The following is a 21,933-nucleotide window of genomic DNA, read 5'->3' as shown; positions in this document are numbered from 1 at the left end:
GAGGACTTGTCCAAGTTTGTTAGTGAAAAGGTAATGTTGTTGTGATGTTAGAGAACACTAAGACATGAATGTTTGTGTAGGCTGGTTTCCAAGTGATTATGATAGACAAGCTGACTATCAACTGACAGGACAGCTGAAAATAGCTTAATTATACAGTTATAAATTCAAACCTGATCTGAACCACCATTAAAGTATTAGGCTAAGAGTCATACAATAAGACTCTTCCCCCCAACCCCCGCACTCAGATTTGGAGATTAGCATACATGCTTAGAAAAGAATAATTATATTATATGGTACTTAGGGTAGAGAGACATGACAACCAAAATAATTTTAGGTAAGGCACTATATCCCAGAGTATGTGTACATGTGCCCATTAAGGATCTTACCATGCTCTCAGTGATTTTATACCAGTGTAATTCCATTGACGTCACTTGAGTTATTCCAGATTTACACCAGGGTAAGTGGGAGTTATCAGACCATAAGGCTCTTATACTATTACACCAGTTTTACAACAGTATGCAGTGCTGGTGCTAGGCATAAGCAGATTAAGCATTTGCTTAGGGCCCCGAGAAACTCAAGGGGGCTGGCCCCTTATTCACTTTTTTAGTATGTATTGCGGAGGTGGGGCAAAAATATTCCTGCTTAGGGCCCCAATGGGCTAGCACCGCCTTTGGCAAAATAACTCCACTGTGGTCAGGGTGTTGCTCCTGATTCTCCAGTATAAGAACAGAATAAGGTCCCATGAAAGCTCTCGTTTCTCTTTGTTGTTCAATGAAATTCTTTTCCTGCTGCTCGGGAGCCACTTAATGGGATATGTACAATGTGTACGGTACAGGCTGCGGCACCAGAGTAGCTGCCCCCATTACAGCCTTCATCTGTAAGAACCATTCTGCCAAACTAACAGCTATGAGGAATACATAAAACTGGGATGAATGTCATTGTCTTTTACTCTGATTTTTCTTTCTCACTTTTCGTGAATTAACTATGAGGGGGCTTGCCAAATGGTGCCACTGTCTTGTTCACAGGAGCATATGACATTTTAAAAGCAGGAGAAGGCCATCTGGCCCAACTGGCCTCTATTTTTATTTCTAATTTATTCTACTATTATTCATAGCACTTAACACCATGGTGGCTAGGTGCTTCCATTACAAAGGTTAAAGCACAAATTGTTTGATTAGCATATAAGCCTGGATCTACAAAGGGACTTGGGCATTGCAACACTGAGTGTTGGGACGTGTAACTTTTAGACATCTAGAAAATCACTGGAACAACGTGATTCACAAAGCCTAAGTAGGTGTCTAGGCTCCTTATACAATGAATGGGGAGAGATGGGTGCCTAAGAATGAGATCCACAAAAGGCAGTATGTTAGCCAGGGACCTGCCAGAGCTAGCCAATGGGAGTTTCCAGTAAGAAGCGTGTGTCCTAAGACCCACCCCTCAAAGAATTAGACACCTAAGTGCAGGCTGCAGGGAGGTGCCTGTCCCTGCTTGCAATCCACATCTGGGACCCCCTCTTCGGGAGTGAGGCAGATAAACTGCCTAATCTGCTGCTTGCAAGCAGAGGCCATGCGTGGCGGGGCCATGCACTACATCCCCTTCCCCCCCCCTCCCACCATGAGTTATTGCTTGGCTTGTGCTGAGCATGCTCACGTGGACAGAGCATGCTCAGGAACATTTGCTGAAGTTGCTGCCCTCACTCTGTCCCCCACAACTATCGGCAGGCACGGGTCATCTCTGCTTTCAAGGATGCATTAGGTGCCTGCCTCACTATATACAAAATAACTGGAGGAGGAGGGTAGAGCACTCACTTAGGATGCGTGAGACCCAGGTTTAATTCTGATGGGCAGAGTGGATTTGAACCTCTCCGGAGTGTGCCCTGTCTGCTGAACTATGGGATATTCTGATATTGGGCTCTCTCAAACTTTCCTGTTGAAGCTGTTCCACTGTGGGTAATTAATTGAAGAGTCACTGGGCCAAAGAGAGCATGTGAGAATGTCTCCATAGCCTGGTGGTTGGGACATCCACCTAGGAAATGGGAGATCCAGCATCCAGCCCCCTGCTCCAATCACTCTTTAATTATTTATCCAAAATGAAACAGCTACAACAGGAGAGATTGAGGGAGACCCCTATTAGAATGCCCAGAGCTCAGAGGTTAGCGTACTTTCCTGGGAGGTGTGGAAGACCCCTGTTCAAATCCTCTCTCCTCATCAGGCAGAGGTAGGGATTGAACGGAGGGTCTCCCACATCCCAGGTGAGTGGCCTAACCACAGGGCTAAAAGCTAAATGGTGGGCACCGATGGTGGCTCCTCCTCTCACCAGATTTTGAATGGGCCCCAGTCTGGTAGGTGTGATCAGAGCATGCCTCCTGGATCGGACTCCACAGGCAAGAGAGACAAGCAAACACCTATCTTCCTCTTATTTGTGAATCACATTTGAGGACAAGGTGGGAGATAAGTGTTCAGGTACTTAGAATGAGGCAGCAGTGTGCATGAACTGAGGCAGAAACTTAATTGTCCAGAGGACTTTTAAAGTAAAAATTGAGGTGGGCGAGTGAGTGTATGTGCCTACAGGGCTAGCTGGCAGCCAAGCAGCGGTTTTGTGGATTGCAGTGGTACCTAAAACTGGGATTTAAATCTTTGTGGATCTAGGCCATACTTTCAAATAACACGTGGCTAGTTAACAAGAAAAGGGATGATTAGGGCATAACAAATCATTTGGTATCATTCTTTGTAACAGACCTTAGAAATCTTTTTTTGTTTTATTTTAGGGAAGTGTTTTGATGACAGTCGCTATGAGTACTTTGACACTGGCGAAAGTTGGGCAAGAATCCATAAAGGAATAGTGGAAGAATGCATGTGTGTTAACAGCCGAATTGAATGCCAAAACACACGCTACACAAGTATTACTCTGTGCTGTCATAGCATAAACATTATTTTGTTCTCAGTGTATATATCTGCATGTAGTGGGCTAAATACAAACAGTGATGCTAAAACCCTGCGCTACAGTATTCTACATAGGGATCGGGCTTTTGCAACACACGCATCCAGAAAGAAAAAAATATTTTTCCTTCCACTTATGGATAATGGACCTGATTCAGCCCGTGAGCATGTGCTTAAGTGCTTTCCTGAATAAGGATGGACTTAAGCATGTGTTTTATTTTAAGAACACACTTAAGTGCTTTCAGGAACAGGGATGTGATCCTAAAGTGGGGCCCATAAGAATAAACAATAGATTAAAGAATAATAATAATAAAATTACACCTTTATCCCAGAATCTCAAAGCAATTTACAAATATTAATTAAGCTTCACAAATTTATAATTAGGTAAATATTGTCACCCCCACTTTACAGGTGTGGGAACTGAGACACAGAAGTTAAGTGACTTTCCAAGCTCACATAGTAAGTCCATGGTAGAGCTGGGAATGTGCCCAGGAGCCAAAATCATTGCTGACATAACTTTGACCATAGGAATCCTGATTGCCAGTCACGTGCTCTAACTACTTCACCAAGCTCCCTCCCTGTTTGTTTATTATAAAGTATTATACTGCTTTCTAAAAACTTTTGCAATAGTGGGGAGTATATTATGAGCAGTAGTAATAATAATTACTGTTATTTGTTAAGCAACGATATTTGCAACAGAGGGGAAGCTATACTGATGTTGACGGTAAAAGTAAACAGTGAGCCAGATCCTCAACTGATACAAATCAGCATAGCTCTGCTGTCTTCAATAGAATTATCTCAGTTTATACTAGCTGAAGGTCTGCACCACTGTGAAAATAGTAAAAAAGGGAAAACCAATTCCAAAAGTATATATGGCAGAGAAGGAGATTCCTTAAGATGTTATCACCATGGTAAATATGATGAACATCTCTACATTCTTCTTGCTTTCATCCTCTCATGATGATTCCAACAAGATATGATGTGAAATTTGTTTAAGTGGGTTGCATTTTCTTGTACTGCATGTAGAATTGAGAGATTCCAAGGCCAGAAGGGATCATTGTGATTAACTGACCTCCTGTATAACACTGGCAATAAAACTTCCCTGAAAAAAAATCTTAGAGGTTATCTTTTAGAAAACCAGCCAATCTCGATTTTAAAAATTGCTAGTGATGGAGAATCCGCGACCCTTGATAAATTATTCCAATGGTTAATTGTCCTCACTGTTAAAAATATATGCCTTATTTCCAGTCTGAGTTGTTTAGCTTCAACTTCCAGCCATTGGATGGTGTTTTACCTTTCTCTGCTAGAATGAAGAGCCCATTATCAAATATTTGTTCCTCTTGTAGATACTTACAGACTGCAATCAAGTCACCCCTTAAACTTTTCTTTGTTAAGCTAAATAGATTGAGATCTTTGAGTCTATCACTATAAGGCATCTTTTCTAATCCTTTAATCATTCTTGTGACCCTTTTCTGAACCCTCTCCAATTTATCAACAATTTATCCTTGCATTATGGACGCTAATTGGATTTGATCTTCTATTTATGTTTGTAGGTTGCACCAATAATCCCTGCCTCCATGACAGTGCCTGTAGAATGATTGTCTTCACTGGGAAAACTATTTGTGGTTGTAAAGAAAACTTTGTAGGAAAATATTGCAATATTGGTAAGTATAACAATGTGCCAGGGAGAACAAATGTTATTGATTGATCATCTGACTGATAACAGGTGTTTGTTACTTGCATCTTCTACTCAACATGTAGCAGAGTCTTCATCTGAAGAGTCATGTAGCATAAGTAACTTCTCTCTGGCTAAGGCATTTACCATATTCCTCCAGAATAAAACCTATTGCATTATTCCTCACCAAGGCCCCAATCCTGTAAACACACATCCTTAACTTTATGCACATGAATATTCTAATTAAATTATTTATGCACATAAAGTTAAGCATACGTTTGCAAGCATATGTTTGGGATTCAATGCATGTACGGTAGCATAAATTCTTTCACACAAAAGCATGTATCTTATATTGTTCCCACATGAAGTAAAGAAATGTCTGTTTTAACAAGACCGCTGGTAGTTTCCCATATTTGTCAGTCATATATAGTTAATAGGAATAGACTCTAATAAAAGTGTATGCATTTCCTTTTAGTCATCGAGACCTGATTCTCTTTTCACTTATACCAGTTTTACACAAGTATAACTCTACTGATACTCCTGATTTACAGTACTAAAACTGAGAGGAGAATCTGGCTCTTGGCATCTAGACATATAATTGCTTTGTCGCTTCTTGTTTGAACTTCAGAGGTGCATAGTTTTTGATGCAGCTTTCTTAGGGAGTTTTGAAGTTTGTTGCTGCATGGATTATATATATTTTTAAACTTTATCAGTGCACTAAATCTCTTCAAGTAAACTCAATGACTATCTTTTAAATACAGCAATTTTTGCACGCAAATTACAATAGGTCTTCAGCCATACCACACCAATCTTGTCATCTAATTGGCTAAGAGGGCTTGTACGCTGATCCAGGGTCCACTGTAGTCAATGGCAAGGGTCTGTAAGAGGGTAGCAGTCTCTGAGCATACCCCCTTGCTGTGTGGCATGCCCTTGCAGTCCTCAGTCTCAGTTTCTCTCTGTTTTGGGAATAATTTATTCACTCCTAGAGTCTGTAAAACAGCATTCCCTCTCTCTTGGGATCTAATTTATTAAACATTGTCTGGTTCTTAAAAAGATCCTGCCTATGGCCCCACCTTAGGTTTGGGGCTCCAAGCTTCTCTATTTCAGGAATGTGGGGTTCCAGTTCTGGCTATAAACTCTCCCGTTAAATTCAGGGTTTTCACAGCCCTCCTTCTGGGGACTGTGGCCTGACTGAGTTCTTTCTCTCAGCAAGCTCTCCTTCACTGGACTTGGAGCCTCCTTTTTTGTTCACCCAAATAATCATCTGACTAGTCCTTTGACCCTTCCCAGGTAGAACTAATAACCCCAATGAACAATGCTCTTGGTCCCAGGCCTTTAAAGAAACAATAGCCTGGATTTTCCTACTCTTTCTCCCTCCTAGGGACTACTCCTTGGGACCATCTTCCTCTCAGCCAATGTCTTTTTTTTTATTATTATTATTCCTTCACCTTTTATTTTTCTTCCCCCTTTCCAGGTATCTGGGGAGCTGGCCTCTCAGACTGTCTCCTCCAGACTTAAAGCCCTTTTTTCTCCCCCCCCCCCCAATACAGAGCCACAACCTGGACCCCCCCTGCAGAGTTCCATTACCTTTGCACCCAGAACCCCCCCAACAAGCCCCTGTATGTCCAGATGCCCCCCGCACACAGATCCCCCACTGAGCTGCCTGCACCCAGATTTCCCCACACAGAACTCTCTCAGCCTACACCTGGATCCCCCCACACTGAACCCCTCCATACTTGGATCTTGCTGAGCCTGCCCGCCTATACCTGGTGCACCTGGCACGAAAGGGCAGGGCAGGGCAGGGCAGGCCCTGTACTTGCGCTGTGTCAGGGTTGGGTGCAGCCTCATCGCTGAGTCTGCGTCCCAGGGGCGGGGAGCTGCACAGTGATCTTCCACTTCTGTGCAACCTGTGGCCTGTGCTTCCCAATGCCATGCTGGAGCCTCCACATTTAATTGACAAATAAAATTTGCAGAATTTTGCAGAATTTTAAATATTGTGCGCAGAATTTCCTCAGGAGTAAGTGGTGTAGGAGTGGGTTTTTTTCCCCCACCCCAGCTTTTCTGTTTCTCCTTGGGGTTCGGGGCATGCCTTGATCCCAAGGCTTTAAACCTTGTGGAACCTGCCGCAAGCCAGTGCCAATGGGGGACCCCCACGACTCTTGTCTCAAGTGTCTGGGAGAGGCACACCGAACGGAATGGTGCAAGATCTTCCAGGGGTTCCATCTCAGGATGAAGAAGGAGCGGGACTTTTGTCTCAAATAGCTCCTGATGGAGGTGGCTCTTCATCCTCAACCAGCCTCCGACCAGTGGGATCCAGTGCCGCGCTCCTCCGTGTGGAGTGCTCCGGCTTCCATGCGCGAGGCGGGGCCAAGGAAGGACTCTGGGCATAGAGACGGAGGCGACGCGGCACCGTTCCCACTCCCTGGTGCCACAGAAGCGGCACAGGAAGATTGACAGGGACGCTTGCCCCACACTGAGAGCTTCCACCACGGACAGTGCCACTGAAGTGCATCCTAGAGAGAAGCCCCCGGTGCCGGCAGCCCAGGAGGCAGCACTGTTCACTTCGGCCCAGCATGCAGCACTGTCTAGAGGCAAGCCCGCAATGCTGATTTGGAGATCGCCTTGACGGTCCCTGACTCCATCTCCATGGCACTGCTCTCCATCACGGCACCGTTCCCCATCACGGCATCGATCCCGGTTTTGGCATCGCTCGTCGTGGCACCGCTCTACATCATGGTACTGCTCTACATTGCAGTACACTCCGCTTCACGGCACCATTCCCCAGCCTCACAACACCGATTCCCGGTGCAGCTCTGATCTGCACTGTCCTGACCTTCGCGTTCCAGGTTCTTGTCATTGGACTTGGAGGCAGAGTCTCATTACCCTCACTGTAGCCGACACAGGTCACACCGCCACCGGCTGGAAGTGGGTGTGGGCAATGGCCCTTCTGGACCCCATGGGCCTACCACCTAGCCCAGGGCACTCACTCTAGGGGCTCTCACTTGGTGGTGAGAGCATTGGCGAGTCATCCCACTCCTCGTGGCACCGAGATGACACCGGTGCGAGTTGCACAGCTGCCCCTGGACCCTGTCCCCACCACCGGCACCATCCCTGCAGTGGTCAGCGTGGAGCCTGAAGCCATGCAGGATGCTCCCAGGGACGCAGAGGGACAAGAGGACCCTGTGCTTGCACTGGCATCGGTGTTGGTAGCGTCCTCCCCGGACGAGGTGGTTGCAGGGACCTCCTCCTCCGGACCGCCCCCAGTAGACAGTCAGGCGCATCAGGACCTGCTGCGCAGGGTGGTGTGCAACATGGGGCTGCAGGCTGAGGAGGTGGTCGAGCCGGAGGACCCAATGGTAAACATCCTGGCTCTGGCAGGGCCATCGAGGGCAGCATTGCCCCTCATTAAAACTATTCAGGCCACCACCAAGACCCTGTGGCAGACCCCCGCCTCCATGCCTCCAAGAGCGAAGGGAATCGAGAGGAAGTATTTCATCCCCTCTAAGGGGTATGAGTACCTCTACACGCACCCGCAGCCCTGTTCATTGGTGGTGGCTGCGGTGAATAAGCGTGAGAGACAGGGGCAGCAGTGTCTGACTCCCAAGTCTAAGGACTCTAAAAAGTTGGACCTTTTTGGCCAGAAGGTATACTCGACTGGAGGGTTCCAGCTCAGGATTGCCAACCAACAGGCAATCCTGAGTAGATATAACTTTAATTCCTGGAACTCTATGTTAAAGTTCAAGGAGCTAATGCCCATGGAGTCCAGGGAAGAGTTTGGGGCAATTGTCAATGAGGGCAAGGCAGTGGCACGGACCTCTTTACAGGCCTCACTGGATGCTGCAGACTCGGCTGAGCGCACCTTGTCCTCAGGAATTGTCATGAGGCGAAGCTCATGGCTCCAGGCCTCTGTGCTTCCCCCAGAGGTGCAACAGACCTTACAGGACCTGCCGTTTGATGGCGCAGGCCTATTTGCGGAGCAAATTGACTCCAGGCTTAAGGATTCCTGGGCCACGCTCAAGTTGCTGGGGGTTCACACCCCGGCCACTCAGCGCAAACATTTTAAGCCGCAGCCCGTGCAGCGTTTTTACCCTTCCTGACCTAGGCAGGACTTCTCTAGGAAGCGTGGCAGGAACGGTGGGCGCAAGCCTTCCCAGCCCCTGCCTAGCCAAGGCCAGGGCCAGGCACGCCCTTCATCATAAGCAGGCCTTTTGAAGGTGCATCTGGGGATGACGCACCAGCCTACAGACCGGATCCTTATCCCTGTTTCCTGAACTGTCTGTCCCACTTCTACTGTGCTTGGTCACAAATAACATCAGACTGCTGGGTCCTTTGCCCAGTAGAAGTGGGATATTCTCTCCCATTCTGCTCCTCCCCTCCTTCCCACCCCCCTTCCCCGTCCCTCTTCAGGGACCCTTCTCACGAGCATGTCTTCATGCAGGAGGTCCACACGCTTCTCACCACGGGGCAGTGGAGGAGGTTCCTCAGGAGCTAAGGGGCAGGGGATTCTACTCCCTTTATTTCCTAATCCCCAAAGCCAAAGGGGATCCTGGACCCATCCTCGACCTCAATCCCTTCATGAAAAAGCTGAAGTTTCGCATGGTCTCCCTGAACATGATTATCCCTTTTCTGGATCCGGGAGACTGGTACACCACCCTGTACCTCAAGGATGCATACTTCCATATCTTGATATGGCCCGCCCACAGACTCTTCCTTAGGTTTGTGGTCTGTCACAAGCATTACAAATTTATGGTCCTTCCCTTAAGTCTGTTCATGGTTCCTTGAGTGGTTACCCAACTGCGTGTCAGTTGTGGCCACCTTCCTACGTCTGAGGCAGGTGCAGTGATTTACCTCAGTGACTGGCTGTTCAGAGGACAGTCCAGGGACCAAGTGGAAGCACAGGTCCACTTTGTGAGATCCACCTTTGACAGGTTGGGTCTCCTCCTCAACGAGAATAAGTCAACCGTGTCACCAACTCAAAGGATAGAGTTTATCATGGCAGTGTTGGACTTGTGCCAGGCCAGGGCGTTCCTGCCAGAGGCTCGTTTCCAAGCAATGATGGACATCATACAAGGCCTCGGATGGTACCCTACCACCGGATCAAGGGATTGTCTGAGGCTACTCAGCCACATGGCAGCATTCACTTACGTGGTACAGCACGCCAGGCTGCAGCTCAGACCTCTCCAAGCTTGGCTAGAGTCGGCCTACCGTCTGGGGTGTGACAACCTGGATGCAGTGCTCGTCGTTCCAGTTCAGGTCCTAGAGTCCCTCCGCTGGTGGCTCAACCCGCAGGAGGTGTGCGAGGGAGTCCCCTTCCACAGACTCCAGCACTCTCTGTCTCTGGTAATGGATGTGTCAGTGCTGGGATGGGGTGTTCACCTAGGAGGTCTTCAAACGCAGGGCCTCTGGTCTCAAAATGAGCTCTCACTCCACATCAACATCAAGAAGTTGAGGCAGTCTGATGAGCATGCCAAACCTTCCAAGCTCATCTTCAAGGGAAGTGTGTGAGAGTCACGATGGACAACACAACTGTGATGTTTTACATAAATAAGCAGAGTGGAGCCCGTTCCTCTCCCCTGTGTCAGGAAGCACCCAAGCTGTGGGAGTTCTGCATAGCCCACTCCATTCATCTGGAAGTGTCCTACCACCCAGGTTCCCAGAAAGAGTTGGCGGATTACCTCAGCAGATGCTTCCACAATCACGAGTGGTCCTTCCGCCCAGACATGATACACAGTTTTCTCCAGGGGTGGGGAGGTCCTCAGATTGACTTATTTACAATATGAGGCAACAGGAAGTGCCCGCAATTCTGCTCCTTCTGGAATCACAGTCCGGGCTCTCTTGAGGATGCATTTCTCCTCCCCTGGATGGAACATCTGCTGTACGTGTTCCCACTGTTCCCACTCGTGCACAAGATCCTGCTCAAGATCTGCAGAGACAAGGCGGTGGTTATACTGGTGGCATCGGTGTGGCCTCACCAACACTGGTACACCATGCTACTGGAGCTGTTGGTGGTTGCCCTGATCGCTTTGCCCTTGGTCCCAGACCCGATTACCCAGGACCACAGTCACCTTCACCACCCCGACCTCCAGTCCCTTCACCTCACGGCTTGGAAGCTTCATGGCTAAACCCCATGGAACTCATGTGCTCCGAGCTGGTTAGGGAGGTCCTGCTTGGTAGCAGGAAACCCTCCACCAGAGCCACCTACCTGGCCAAGTGGAAAGGGTTCGCAATCTGGTGCGCTCAGAGCCACGCCCCAGTGCAGGCTCCCATACTGCTTATCCTGGGATACCTACTGCACTTGAATCAGCAGGGTCTGGCAGCATCATCCATCAAGGTGCATTCGGCAGCTATCTCTGCCTTCCACCCGGGAATGGCTGGACGTTCCGTCTTCGCTACCCCCATGATTGGCCGTTTTCTTAAGGGTCTGGAAAGGCTGTACCCCCAGGTTAGACAACCAATCCCAGAGTGAGATCTCAACCTGGTCCTTTCCAGACTAATGGGACCCCTGTTTGAACCACTGGCGACTTGCTTGCTCATCTACTTGTCATGGAAGGTGGCCTTCCTAGTCGCCATTACTTCAGCGAGGAGGGTTTCGGAGCAAAAAGCCCTCACCTCTGACCCTCCCTACAGGGTTTTCTTTAGGGACAAGGTCCAACTTAGGCCTCACCCTGCCCTCCTTCCAAAGGTTGTGTCCCAATTCCACTCTAACCAGGACATTTTTCTACGTGTCTTTTACCCTAAGCCTCATGCGAGTAGCCAAGAACAGAGGCTTCACTCACTGGACTTTCGCCAAGTGCTGGTCTTTTACATTGAATGCACTAAGCCATTCTGTAAATCAAACCAGCTTTTCGTGGTGGTAGCAGACCAGATGAAAGGACTCCCGGTCTTGTCGCAAAGGACTTCGTCATGGATACCTGGACGTGCTACGAGCTAGCCAAAGTTCCAGCTCTGGCACTAACTGCGCATTCCACAAGGTTGCAGGCCTCTTCGGCAGCATTCCTGGCCCAGGTCCCAGTATAAAAATCTGCAGGGCGGCAATGTGGTCCTCAGTTCACACTTTTACCTCTCATTACGCCATTACCCAGCATGCTCGAGACAATGCAGCATTCGGCGATTCCATAACTCCGACCCCACTCCGGGGTTGGGCTTGGGAGTCACCTACCTGGAATCGACATGAACAAGCACTCGTAACTGTTCTTCGAGATGTGTTGCTCATGTCTATTCCAGACCCACCCGCCTTCCTCTCTGTCGGAGTAGCTGGTAAGAAGGCAGTGAGGATTGCGCCAGATCAGCAGGGTCATATATTCACCGCCATGGAGGCGCCACTCCAGGCGGCTCAACAGCTGACCCAACAGGTTCTGCTAAAGGAAAAACTTTCAAACAACTGTGCATGTGGCACGCACACACCTAACTGGCATGGACGTGAGCAACACATCTCGAAGAACAACAGTTACGAGAAATTGACAGGTTTCAGAGTAGCAGCCGTGTTAGTCTGTATTCGCAAAAAGAAAAGGAGTACTTGTGGCACCTTAGAGACTAACCAATTTATACGGCTCACGAAAGCTTATGCTCAAATAAATTGGTTAGTCTCTAAGGTGCCACAAGTACTCCTTTTCTAGTTATGAGAAAGTGAGTAACCGTTTTTTCCTGGCAGCATCCTGAACGAAAGTAAGAGTGATATTTTATGGCTGTCGCGTGTGAGAAGTACAACAAGCAGGGGAAGATTAAAGCAGGATCTTCAGGATTTAGTCATTGGTTTTGAGGGGTCCTGCAGTGAGAGAAGTGTGTAGTGTAGTTTCTAGAAATGGCTTTGTTAGGCTGCATCACTTAGAAGGAAGATGAAGAACTCAGGAGTTGAGGGGTCGGTGGAAGTTCAACTAGGGAAGATAGGAGGCAAGCACCTGAGTACTGTGATTGGGAATCAGCTCTCTCTCTGACCCTCCAATATTAACTTTGCGGGAGAGGAAGGCTTATCAGGGGCTATGTGGTATCAGTGGCTAGTCCTGTTAAACTGTATCACTGCGAGCCATTCGCATTATCAAGGAATGCAATGAAAAAGTTTAGAAAAACATTAAAAAAACTAGCAAAAGGGGAAAGTCCTCCAGGGTTCTTAGCTGACCTTGTAGGACATCAACCCCAAAGGGTCATCTCCCAGCCCTTCCTCCACTCAGGTCAGTTGGTGCTGGCTGGCCAAGGAAATGGGAACATGCAACATGGTTCTGACTGGGGCAGTATACTCCACTTGCATTTATTGGAGCCCTGGGAGTGACTACACAATCCCTCACAGAGTTCCTTCAGAGGCAGTGTGACTCCATAACTCTCTGATTGCAAAATGGAGTCCTAACAGGAACAGTGTTAAGGTTCCCTTTTAGTTGGCAACTTCCAACACTCAAAGCTGAAATGTGACTTCATAAATGTGCATGCAGTATGGCCTTTATTATACGACCCAAGATTACTGTAGTATTGCTTTACTACTGGTGTGTGTCTGACTTGTTTAGAGCAAGAAATAAACTGGTGTTGATTGCTTACTTGAAAATAATAAAACAAACACTTGGCCTGCTAAACAAATGACTTTAGCTGCCTGTGAGCCATCTGCATGCGGATACATAAAACCCACACACAAAATGTGAAAGGAGAGATCCAGCTTATCTGTCAGGGCTGTGAAAACATATTTAAAAATGAAAAGCTCTTTGCCAGGATTTATACAGACTAAACTAATGATAATAACCTACCAACGCTACAGGAATATACCATACAATAACAACACGATCACGATTAAGGCATTTTGGTGTTTGTGATCCCAGATAACCTGGAACTCAGTTTTAAAAAAGAGTTTAAATTTTTTTTCTATTTTCCCCATTCCCTTCTCGTGTACCACTATAGCGCAGGGTTTGAGGTTGTTTGAATGCCCAGAGCAGTTCAAATCAGCCAGTATACAGTCCAGGTTCCCTTGACCTTCTCTCCTCCAAATTCCCTGAACCTTGTGTTCCTTCCTACACCTCTCTGCCCCCCAAATCTCCAACCTCTGCCGTACTTCACATTCCCCTGCATATACCTGCCAGTTTCTCCCTCTCTTTGCTCTCCCTGACTACACAAATACATACTGCAGTTTCCCCCCTGCCTTTTGCATCCCATGTTTCCCTACACACACCCTCTCTGTCGAGTAGATCTGGTGCAACATGTAGCATTTGAAAATAAATATTTAAGATTAATGATAATTTTTGCCATTAATTTTCCTAACTGAAAGTTTGTCTGTCAGTAAAAGCTTGTGGATAAAAATCTTCAGAGAAACTCCTGAAAAATTACCAGTTTTCAAAATGGCTTCTATTTCCCATTGTTTTCAGTTGACTTGAGGCCATAACTGCCCTCAGATGAGGCCCTCTTTCAAATGGCCACTGACTCCAACTGTTTTCAGTGAGAGTGAACCCAACAGCCATCTTTGTTAAGAACAGACCTACTGAGAACTGTTGGAGATAGGTTGCTGTTTTGAGAAGGGCTTCTAACCACTGACAAGTTACAACCTCAGCCCCACTGAGATGGATGAGAGATGGTAGCCACTTTGAAAGAGAGAAGTTCTATGTGGAATTCTTTGCCACAGAACATAATTTGGCAGCCTTGCTAAAGAAGATACTTTCAGTTATGAGGAATAAAGAAAAAATGTCCATCATTTTAAAAAAAAAACAACCACCTTCAAATGTAGCAAGATTTCAGTGAGTTTAACTATAAGAGAAGTTTGAAGCACCCGTGCTGATCCATAATTAAGATAATTCAAGAAAAAGAAACAGTCTGAGACTGGGTGCTGAAATTCTTAAAGGACCCTTTTGCAATTAATTTTAACTAATAAAATAATTACCCAATTTACTTGAAAATTCTCAGAAAAATCATTCTTATTCAGCGTGTGAGTGCTGTAATTTTGGAGAGGATACACTGTTTTCATATATGACAAAACTGTGAATCCCTGTTTTTGGTGCAAAACTCATCCTTAGCTATGGAATCAGGGAATCATGAGCAGGGATTCCTCATATAATTTGTGTTAGAGATGTGTAGAAAGGGCCCAGACTTAGCTTCTATGTCTTTCAGCTCCTCTCCCCGCCATTTTCATCTGTTCCTCCTTTTCCATTGTAAGCTCTTTGAGGCAGGGACTGTGCATTCCTGGATGTCTGTACAGCAACTAGCATATTATGGGTGATACTGTTATATAGATAACAAATTATGATGATGATAAGCAGCAAGAAAACCACCCCTGCTGTGTCTGGATACTGTAGCTCAGTAGGTATTTAAACGAAAAGCAAAAAAAGCTATTCTGTATTCTCTGAACACAACTGACCTTACTGAAAACTACAGCTTCTCATAAATCCAAACCTCTCTGGATTTCATATGGCTGGATGTGCCTTTCCAAGCAGAACACAACCCAGGTCCTTTCAGAGTTTATCGCTGTCCATGGCAGCTCCTAGGCTGGTCACAAGCTGGACCAAGTTAAGAAGCTGAACTTTACTTTTAAAAAAATTCTTATACTTTTATGGTTGTGAAGAAATTCTTCTAAATATGAGCCGAGTGCAAACCAATAGATGAATTGACTGGCCAGGGGACTGCTGAGCTAATAGGTGTGAGTGAATTGAGTGAGCAGGCCGGGGCGGTGGCGGGGGGAATTATTTAATATACAGGAAGGTGTGTGTGAATTGATTTAATGTAGAGGAAGATGCAGATGAACTGATTTAGTAGGCGGTGTGAATAGACTGACTAGGTGGGAGGAGAAGAGTCAATAGATTTAGTATGTGGGTGTGTGTGAATTGACTTAATAGGCAAGAGAATTGGAGCAAATTGATTTAGAGCCAGATTTTTAAAAGTATTTAGGTGCTGAAAGAAGCAGATAGGCACCTAGTGGGATTTTCAAAAGTGCCTAAGAGTAGCTTTTCAAATCGTATTAGATACCTAACTGCTTCTTTAGGCACCTCAACACCTTTGAAAATCTGGACCTTAGTGACTGGGAGTGAATTGATTGAATTAGTGAGAGGCTAGTGATGAACCGACTGGGTAAGCTGGATCCTAGAATTTGCAAATGTGGTCCTTACGTAGGCATCCTTTTGTTAACAAAACGTAGCACTATTGAGATCCTGTTCATTCCTGCCCAAAACTTCTGTATCTCTTTATCCTTTCTAATAACAAACTCTTTGTTCAAGAGCTTTTGTTTGTTTTGTTTGTTTGTTTGTTATGAAATATAAATACCTACATGGAGTTAGTTCATACATGGCCATCAGTGTGAATTATTATTGCTGTGCTGAAATTGTAGTCTAAAATGTCACTAGAAAAATCAAATGAAAGATAAACTAGTCCCCCCTGTTAACTATGGAATGTATTCAGTTTATTTTGTCAGGCCCTAATGAACTCCTGGTGGAATTTATAGAGCTTTGGATTTAAATTGTATATAAAAGGATTCCGTTTACACAATAGGTAGATTTATGACTTTTTTTTGGTAAACACTAATCTCCTGAATTCTAGCTCAGTTGAGCTTTTTAATATTTGCAAGTCAAAAGTGATAAGGTATTTTTTATTACAGTAGAAACATATTAAACAGTAAATCTACTTGCAGTGACTACAGCATGCATTCTTTAAGCAAATGTTCAACTAAGAATTCCTTTGTTATAAATTACTTCATTCCATGATCAGATCCATTCCTGTTTTACATATCAGCCTTCTATTAGATTTAATTCATTGCAAGAGGCTGCCAATTTTGTGCATAGCTTTTGGCCCACAACAAATTGTTTTTGTGTTTTTCATAATCAGACTATGCTTTCGCTGTGAATTTGTTCCAGTGATAAGCTCAGTCAGACTGTTGTGCTCTTGGCAGTCGTATTGCCATTTACCAGTGGAAAGGAGCACATTGTATGAACCATTTTTTTCTTCATAAATGGGCTAATTCGATTGTTTTTGTTTGTATAGAATCATGTGACCAAGCAGAGAGCTATATGGTAAATAAATTACAGACTCATAGAAGTGGAAAGAATTATTTTCTATAGTGGTTTTCATGCAAAATTTTAAAAACATTTTATAAACATTGATTTGTGAACCATCACAACTCCCCAGTAAGAGTTATCCAGCCTTATTTTACAGAGGGGGAAGCGAACACCCAGCAATATTAAGTAGCTTGCCCAAGGTCAGATAGGAAACCAGTAGCAGCACCGGGAACAGAGCTTCGAACTCCTGACTCTCAGACCTGTGCTGTACCTGCTAGTATTAGTAGGCCCTCACAAGGGTTCAAACACACACACAAGTGGGTGGGGGGCAGAGGTGAAAGTAAGCCAGTAAGCCCTGGTACGGCGTACCGGCAAGAGACGGTGCGCTGTTCCGGGACTGGCTTTCCCAGACGTCAATTTAAAACCCCGGGGTAGTGCGGCGGGGCTCTGGCAGGGATTTAAAGGGCCCCAGAACTCCAGCCGCCGCTACCGCCCCGGGCCTTTAAATCTCTGCCAGAGCCCTGGTGCCGAAGCCCTGGGGTAGCGGCGGTGGGGCTCCAACGGCAATTTATAGGGCCGGGGTGGTAGCGGTGGCTGGAGCCCCGGGGCCCTTTAAATGCCTGCCGGAGCCCTGCCACCGCTACCCCAGGGCTCGGGCAGCAGGGCTCAGGCGGGGATTTAAAGGGCTCAAGGCTCCAGCAGCTGCTACCGCAGCAGAGCCCCAGGCCCTTTAAAGCTTTGCCAGAGCCCAGAACCCTGGGGTAGCGGTGGCAGCTGGGAGCCCCCAAGGCTCCTCAGTGATTTAAAGGGCCCGGGGCTCCGCTGCGGTAGCGGCAGCTGGAGCCCTCAGCCCTTTAAATCGCCTCCGAGTCCCGGGGCTCCCAGCTGCCTCTGCAGCTGGTAGCTCAGGGGTGATTTACAGGGCCCGGGGCTCCCAGCCGCCACTACCGCAGCTGGAGCCCCGGGCCCTTTAAAGGGCCTGGGGATTTAAGGCCCTGGCTCTTCTGGTTAAGGCCACGCCCACTGCTCAGGACTCCGGTGTACTGGTAAGTCCTTTAATTTACTTTCACCCCTCGTGGGGGGAAGGAAATCCATCCATGATGGGGATGGGAGACATGCAGGCAAGGTGCAAGAACTCCAGGTGGGTCAGGCAATGTCTATAGGAGAAGATATTACTGAAACAAAGAAAGCTGGTATATCCTACATCTCACAGGCCTTTCAGGACTGCAGTGCACTGGAAGCAAAACTTAAAGAGGAAAAATACACCTTTTACCAGCAGAATTATGCATAATATGCACATTTGAAACTAGCAGAAAGCACAGGAAGTGATGAGACTGGAGGACACTACGACAAAGCAGAATAAAGACACAAGCTGCTGCAGACTCCAAATAAAGTGTCTGAAAAAGATTCAAGAAGGCACAAGAACAAGTTGATGGATTTCAAAAAATGAGGTTTAAAAATCTGTTCAAACATGCAGCTCCTGAGAGTGCTAGTGAAGGTGTGGTGGCAAATGGAGACACAAAATGAAACTGTTTGAGGGACTCCCAATGTTCATTGACACTAGAAATACAAAAGAGACAGAACCTTCCATTCCCAGTTCTTCAGAAACTCAACAGAGAAAAATAAAAAGTACTTTAAGGAGGAAGAGTTGCACAAAACCACAAAAAATCTGGGAAAAACAACTCCAAATTGGAGCAATTCTTTAGGAACTGTGGAAAAGCAGACTGCCTTAGCACCATGAAAGTGGGGACAAAGGAACCTTTTCAACCTGACCATAGTTAGAAGACAACCAGTGAAGAAGAGCGGCAAGCAAGACTGTTCTAATGCCAGTGATTTTTATGAGAACTGTTAGGTCAGAATTGAAGAAGCTAATGTTCCTTAGGCCTTGGTGTGTTTTTAAAACATTGGCGAGGAATACAATGATGTGTCTTTTTAAGGGTTTCCGTATTGTGATCTGCAAACCACAGCACTGTTTGTCTCGTGAGTGAGTTGCTGGAGTGTGGAGCAGATGGTGGATGTCTGCTAATAAAATAGCTTAACTGTGTTTGTGTGGATTTACCTCCACAGGACATTACAGAATAAATAACCTAGACCTCTTTCCACAATAAGCATTTAAAAAAATACTCAGAGATATTGCTATTCAACTCACCCAATGAGTTTTGATGTTGTCAAAGACTTTGTATGGAGATTGGATTGTGGACAAAAGGAGTCCACACTAGGTAGACTGATGGATAGATATGACTGAATATGGTGTTTTCTTGTTTTTTTAAAGAATAGAACACAAGCGAAAATTTAGAAAACTATCTAAACAGCCAAAGACACCCAGTTGTATTTTTTCTGCAGCTGTAGCATTGAGTTACAGATATGCAACAATGTATGTACATTAGGTTTCAATCCTGTGAGGTGCTGAAAACCTCCTATAAACGACTTGAGTGAGAATTGAGGGCTCTTGGTGTTTAGAACCTTGCAGAATCTGGCCCTGATACTGTGTTAATAGATGGGCCCCTCTCCTCTTTCATTCTTAAAAAAGTTCACATCTCTAAATCATTTCTGAATGTAATAAATACAGTACCAATAAAACTTGCACCTGGCACTTCCCTCGCCAAATGTAACAGGAGATTGTTAACATAAAGCACAGTGTTTTTTTTTCCATGAACCTGCCTGTTTCAGTCAAACAGAGATGATATTTCATTATCCTGTAGTCTTGATCAGCAAATTACCTTAAAAAGAGCATACACTTCTTATCGTTATTATTTAAAACTTAGGTAATTTATTTCAAATAAGTTTTATTAACAATTATTGGGATGAGAAGAATTTGAGTAGAAATGGGCCTGATCCAAAAGGCCATATAGGAACATCACAGAGGTGTTTGGAATCCAAATGCAGCTACAGATCCAATTTTGCAAATGGCCCAGCAGGTCTTGAATCCAGGCCTGCAGAGGAGCCAGGTAGCAGACCGCTCCATGCTGTCCCCAGCAGCAGTTATAATGAGTTTGCGCTCAACTACTCACAACCCACTGCGGACACAGACCACCGGAAGTCCTGCCTCAAGGGGTCTGACAGGCAGCAGACTCCTGACTCCTGATTGGCTTCCTGACCTATATAAACCCAAGGAGCATTCCAGAAAATATCCAGGCAGCGGTACGGATCTCCTGTAGCTGGATGATCATTCTTGCTCCCTGTTCTTGAACTTCTGGCTTTGACCTTGCCTTGATTTGGACCTTGCCTCCTGACCTGGACCCTGAAACCTAACTCAGATTCTGATCTTTGGTATTGACTCTGGCCTGGAATTTGACTATGAATGCCTCTGATCCTCTCCGCCTCAGGTTAGATCCTGCTCTGACCCTTGGTTCTGGCTGCCGTTGTCAGAATCCTGACAGTTTTCCTGGATCACCCTAGCCTGTGTTGATGGCCTACCATGGAGGCAGCAGGCCACTCCCTGCCTGGCATGTCCCAGAGGCTATGGGAGATGTCTGAATGAGTTGACCACTCCCAGGAGGAGATCCCCACCCTTTGAGCCCAAGTATCACAGCTCACAACAGAGAACCAAGCTCTGCACAGGCAATCCACCCAGCTCCACAATGACAAGGTGGCACTGCAGGCCCAACTGGCAGAGCATGCCTCCGATAACCAGCTGCTACGAAAGCAGGCAGCCTAGCTGCAGGACAGGAATGCTGCACTAGGGGCACGTACTGTGGCTGCGTACCCGGACCCGCTCCCCCTCCCAGAATGTTTCATTGGGGACCACGAAAAATTTAGGGGGGTTATTAACCAATGCTGCCTGTTATTTCTGCTCCAGTCCCAGGCCTGCCCCACCAACCAAGCAAAAGCAGGACTCATTATTAAGGTTAAGATTCAGTCACAGGTATTTTTAGTAAAAGTCAGGGACAGGTCATGGGCAATAAACACAAATTCTCGGAAGAACATCAGCAGATACCTGCTAAGTTTGGCTGCCCATGTGGTATGTTGTGGTTGATGTACCAGCAATTAAGCAGCTTGTGATGTTATATCTTTAAATCCCTTATTCCTGATGGAAGAATAGACCCCCTTAGAGCTCAGTCCTGCACATGTCAAGCTTGTGTAACTCTTACTGAAATTGCTGGGCAATGAAGGACTGTAGGAACTGGTCATAATTAGTCCTGTTTGTACTTTTGAGGATTTTGTGCTTACTTTGAGTTTCTCTGAGTTGGATTTTCAGAGGCTGGCTTCCTGTTCTATCAGGGCGAAGGATTCTTCCTAAAGCTATGGGGGTCACGAGGCCCCAACCCCGTTACTCTATCCCCGCCCCTCCTCTTCCCCCTGAGGCCCCGCCTCCCAGCCCAGCCAGAGCTGGGCAGGGGAGTCTGGGCCTGAGAGCAGTCCTCGGCCCATATCCCCACCCTCCCAGCCCCCTGCCCAGGGCAGGTGGAGGGGCTGTGGCTCCCTATAGCTGCCTGCATGGTACTTACCCCGACCTGGCTCTGGCTTCCAGCCTGGCCTGGAGGCAATGCCTTGCGGGGAAGAGAAGAGACAGCAGGGGCAGGCCCATGGTAAAAAGTGGACAGGCCAGGCCCATCCACTTTCAAAAGTGGGAGGGCCATGGTCCTTTGGCCCCCCCTGGTCCAGCGCCCCTGTGTTCTATTCATGTTTGTGTATACAAACATCCCTGCAAATGCTTGTCGAGCACTAATAATTGGATGTGCACTGACAGATTCTAACAGCTGCGCATATAGGTGGTGGAAGATACATGTGCCAAACCCATCTAGACACATGACCAGTGTGAAGGTAATAGAAAAATGAGGTTTTGTATGTGTAAATTTGAGCAACTGTTAGTGCTTGAAAAGCACATGTATGTCTGGGTGTGCGGAGCTGCACGTGTACTGACAGGAAGCCAGGTTTTCAAGACCCTTTACAAATCAGGTGCTTTAAACGTTTGATAGTGCATACTTTGCTGCACCTTGCTGATGAAAGGCTTTCATTAATGGTGACCACGTTAGGCCTGATTCTCCACTGCTTTGCACCTTGTGTATCACAGGTGTCAACTTTTCAAAGTGCTGGGGGGTGCTCGGCTGCTCCCCAGGCCCCGCCCCCACTCCATCCCTTCCCCCAAGGCCCCACCCATGCCCTGCCTCTTCCTGCCCCCGCTCCACCCCGGTCCCGCCTCTTCCCCCTGAAGTTCCATCTCCTTCCCCAAGCATGCTGCATCCTTGCTCCTCTCCCCTCCCTGCCAGCCTCCTACACACCACAAAACAGCTGTTCATGGTGAGCGGGGTGCGCTGGGAGGGAGGGGGAGACTCTGATCCGTGGGGCCCGCTGGAGGGCGGGAGGCACTGGGGGGGTGGGAGGAAGCTGGTAGGGGGGCTGCTGGTGGGTGCTCAGCCCCCACCGT

The 21,933-nt window shown here is 46.8% G+C and overlaps 1 protein-coding gene across 1 annotated transcript in view; it reads left to right on the top strand.

Moving 5' to 3' along the window:
* Positions 1-21,933, top strand: part of HGFAC (HGF activator) — a 68,021-nt gene that overhangs the window by 28,487 nt on the left and 17,601 nt on the right. Inside the window, exons 6-7 of the mRNA XM_043544730.1 lie at positions 2,768-2,899; positions 4,493-4,603. Coding sequence (XP_043400665.1) covers positions 2,768-2,899; positions 4,493-4,603 — 243 coding nt within the window. The remainder of the gene's footprint in view (positions 1-2,767; positions 2,900-4,492; positions 4,604-21,933) is intronic.

Source organism: Chelonia mydas, chromosome 4, assembly GCF_015237465.2.
Source record: "Chelonia mydas isolate rCheMyd1 chromosome 4, rCheMyd1.pri.v2, whole genome shotgun sequence".
NCBI lineage: Eukaryota > Metazoa > Chordata > Testudines > Cheloniidae > Chelonia > Chelonia mydas.
This window is presented reverse-complemented; position numbering and strand designations above follow the sequence as displayed.